Source organism: Crassostrea angulata, chromosome 7, assembly GCF_025612915.1.
Source record: "Crassostrea angulata isolate pt1a10 chromosome 7, ASM2561291v2, whole genome shotgun sequence".
Taxonomy (NCBI): Eukaryota; Metazoa; Mollusca; class Bivalvia; order Ostreida; family Ostreidae; genus Magallana; species Magallana angulata.
This window is the reverse complement of record NC_069117.1, coordinates 12,977,275-12,981,098: the sequence shown is the minus strand read 5'-3', so window position 1 is coordinate 12,981,098 and position 3,824 is coordinate 12,977,275. Positions and strand designations below refer to the sequence as shown.

Genomic DNA, 3,824 nt, shown 5'->3' with positions numbered 1-3,824 from the left:
AGGTAAATAAAAATCCTTTTACAATTGTTTATATCAATTGAATGCTCCCATCGAAATATATACAACTTTATTGATACAAGCGCTTGCTATATAGCTTTCATTAAATTCCTTAACAAATTATTTTTAACTTTATTAATATCATTGATTGAAAATGAAATATTTTCTTCCTAAGATAATGGTATTTAGAAATGTATCGGAAAAAGTATAGAACCGTCGCTTACCAACCAGGTTATTATATCTTTTCATCCAATGAGCAGACGACAATCATTCTTATTAATTATCAGCCATACATGTACATATATTTAATAGATGGTCTCATATTTACGTTTAAAACTTTATTTCTCGATGAGTCGAACAACAACTGACATGGATAACGCAAGCCACGTTGAACTGAATGACTCCATTGAGACCACTTTTCTTCGCAATTCGAGCATACCAGAACCTCCTCGTTATATTCTGGTAATTGCGAGTGTTTTCTATTCAATCACCTTCATTGCTGGGATCATCTCAAATTTATCGGTTGTCGTCGTAGTTGTCTTTGCCAAGCGCATTCGTTCTCGAATGAGCGCCTTATTTGCAAACCTGGGCATTGCCGATATGATGGTAATACTCGTGTGCATGCCATCTGCTGCTATTGATCTTTTCGCAAAAGAGGTTTGGTATCTTGGAGAATTTATGTGTAAGTATCTTAGATTATCTGTAACCTTAGTTAAAGAAATCAAATACGTCAAACCTCCAACACTCGTTTAATTTAATGCATATCATATAAACTAAGCTACACATAATGATTCATCATATATCATTTTACAGGTAAACTGGTACCGTTTGTGGAACATCTTGTGTCTCTTGCAACAGTGTTAACGATTTTGGCTATAACGTATGACAGGTATCGTGGGATTTGTTTTCCTCTCAATTCACCATGTTTTTGGACAAAGCTTCAAGTCAAATCAGTTATCATTGCCTCGTGGGCTCTCGCAGTTACAGCAAGTATCCCTGTGGCATTCATTGCAAACTTTAAAGACTCGCATTTTGTGGATGGAACCCCGATCAAAGTATGTAGAATGCCCATAAACTCGCTATGGAAGAAAGTTTATATCGTTGGACTTTTCTCAGTATTTTTCCTTTTTGTGCTTTTTATACTTCTATTTTTTGTAACGCACATGTGCAGAAAACTAATTTGGCATGTCCGCTTTTTGGAGAGACAAGCTGATAAAGAATCCGACAAAATGGCCTCAGGAAGACGCAGGGTTATTTACATGTTAATTCTAGTTATTACAACATTTTTTCTTTGTTTGTTGCCGCAAAGAATTTTTGGAATTTGGCTAATATTTGTTAATCCATCAAAAGTATACGAGCTAGGATTAGAAGGGTACTTGAACTTGATCACATTTACTCGAGTAATGTTGTACATCAGTAGTGCTTCAAATCCAATAATATATAATATTATGTCCAAAAAATTCCGCCATGCTATAAAAGAAATGATCCCTTGTGGGTGTCATACAGAAACCGAACAAAACTCTCTTGAACTTATGAAACTTGTAACATTTGTAAGTGTTCAGCTGTCACCAGCAAGAAGACGAGGTAAGGGATCAGTAAAATTTTCTACACCAAAAAGCGATGATATTTTGCCAGTCAAAATTAAAATCATTCGAGGGAGCGAAACGAAAACTTCTTCATTTTAATGTACATTATATATACATTTGTACCATTAGTTCTTTTGAAACCCGATCGATAGCGCGATATTTATTTCTTCAATGAAGATTAGCACGTTCTGTGGCACCCATTTTAATCAATTAACACTACAAGAGGATGCCATTCCTTTTCTAGATCAGAAGAAATTGGAACTGTTGTATAAAACTTAATTTTAATATGATCGTTAGTCAGCAAACACATGTATAGATATTGGTCACTTGAAACTTTCTTTAATTGTCAGAAGTTAGTTGTCTGTTTCCTCGATTTGTGTTTGTTTATGTTTTAGTTCACTTTATACCTTCTTTAACCGCCAGATGTTATAATTTATTTTGTCTGTGTACTTGTTGTCTTATTTATCATCAGTCCATTTGATTACATCTGTAGTGAAACATGTGTAGGATAATAAAAATGTATATTCATAACGCTTAATGTTATATAACATAACTTCTAGTGAAAATACCAATAACGATATATTTTTCTATTATAACATCGAGCAAAAAAAACATTGAGCAAAAATACAAAAACTAAAAAAGAAGAAATCGCGAGTTATCATTGAAATTACTCAGCAATTTTTTAATTAAAAAAATGATCATGTACAATTACCAAATAAAAGTTTCAAACATATATGTGACTTAATTATTCATCTTTTAAAATTACAATTTAATAAACTTTAAAATATCAGACCATAGAACAGAATAATGGTCAGTAGAAAGACTTCTGCTAAATCAATAAGCATTTATAATGTCAATCACCGAATAAATATGATATATAAATAAAGCAAATCTCACGTTATGTATGTATTTGATAATTTCATTTATTTTTGATAAACCTGATCAGAACTTTTTACTTCCTCCTTGAAAAATGAGTCTTCTATAATTTTGTACAAATATATTGAGTGATGGATCGATGAAATTAGTCCTATACAGGGTTACTGAAATGCAAGTAATAACAAATTTAAGCAAGCTGTTTCTAAATGCACGTACAATCCAGATAATGACTGGATAAAGCATTTCAAACTGTGAACACTTTTCATTTTATTAGTCTTATTTAGACTTATTTCTTCGATCGTAAAGTAAAACTTGAATACATTGAATCGATGTAAGAATAACTATATAAATAATCGTTTGCAAATTCGTTCAATTCTGTATATTAGCATTTGCAAATAGGTTTTCTTATTGAACTTATAGCAGAGTAAAAACTTTAAATTCTGTGGGACCTTTTTAAGACGTCTCTCATTGATTACAACCCTAATTTACAGTTTGTCTTTCTCAAATATTATATAAGTAATGAACAAAAAGTTTAAAGTTTACCGGGTTGTGAACTTTTTAGCGATTAAATCATCTGAGAAGAGAGTCAAACAGAGAAATCTCAGTGATATCGAATGTAGACTGAAAGACAGATATATCAAGAAAAAACAAGATCGGGTCCTTGAAACGTCTACATGTATATCTGCAAATTCTTTTTCTGCCATTGCAACTCCTGTCGACAGAATGGTATGGTGTAAGCGCAAGAATACAATGGACGTCAATAACTCTGAAAAAGGTTAAAGTCAGTCGATCAGAACTGGCTTCCAGATTCGGTTGTTAAAGAACTAAATGCCGAAGAAAATGACTTTGTCCGATCTATCATCACAAGTATCAAATGAATTCAGATGTTCTGAGACCACATATGTAAAAACCCACATAGGTTTAGATGAAACTAACATAACAGAAATTGATGTGAATTTTGTAATGAATGAGACAGACACAAGTATTACAAGCTCAAACGCTTCCAATGATAAGGAATGTGATACAGAACATAAGAAACGGTGAATGATAATTCTTTATATTTTGAAGATCGTATGCAAGTAACTTAGGTTGATGAGAGGTTATTTTCGTTAATCCTTTAAGTACTCAAAACTGATCAAAGTACTCTAAAACGATAGGAGCAACGTTCTACCGATCATTTAAAGAAATGTATTTGCTCCATGTCAGTACTTTGGGAATTCTAAGATACAGATATCAATGTTATTTACAAGTTAGTTGACCATACAGTTTCAAAAACACTCGAAAAAGTCGGGGAAAAAATCTCAAAATTAGTTATCTACCTAACTATTTGGATTGACCTCTGTACCTCCTAAAACTCCAGGGTAT

At 32.4% G+C, this 3,824-nt stretch overlaps 1 protein-coding gene across 1 annotated transcript; it reads left to right on the top strand.

The window, feature by feature from the left end:
- The first annotated feature begins 210 nt into the window (after positions 1-210).
- Positions 211-2,502, top strand: LOC128156417 (growth hormone secretagogue receptor type 1-like). Its single transcript, XM_052818567.1, has 2 exons — positions 211-679; positions 811-2,502. Exons 1-2 carry the CDS (start codon positions 310-312, stop codon positions 1,680-1,682), a joined length of 1,242 nt encoding a protein of 413 aa, XP_052674527.1. The 5' UTR covers positions 211-309; the 3' UTR covers positions 1,683-2,502.
- Positions 2,503-3,824: the final 1,322 nt, after the last annotated feature.

Coding starts and splice junctions, on each gene's coding strand:
- LOC128156417 (XM_052818567.1), top strand. CDS start 310: ATGGTCTCATATTTACGTTTAAAACTTTATTTCTCGATGAGTCGAACA. Junction 680..810: donor GTATCTTGGAGAATTTATGT/GTAAGTATCTTA, acceptor ATCATTTTACAG/GTAAACTGGTACCGTTTGTG.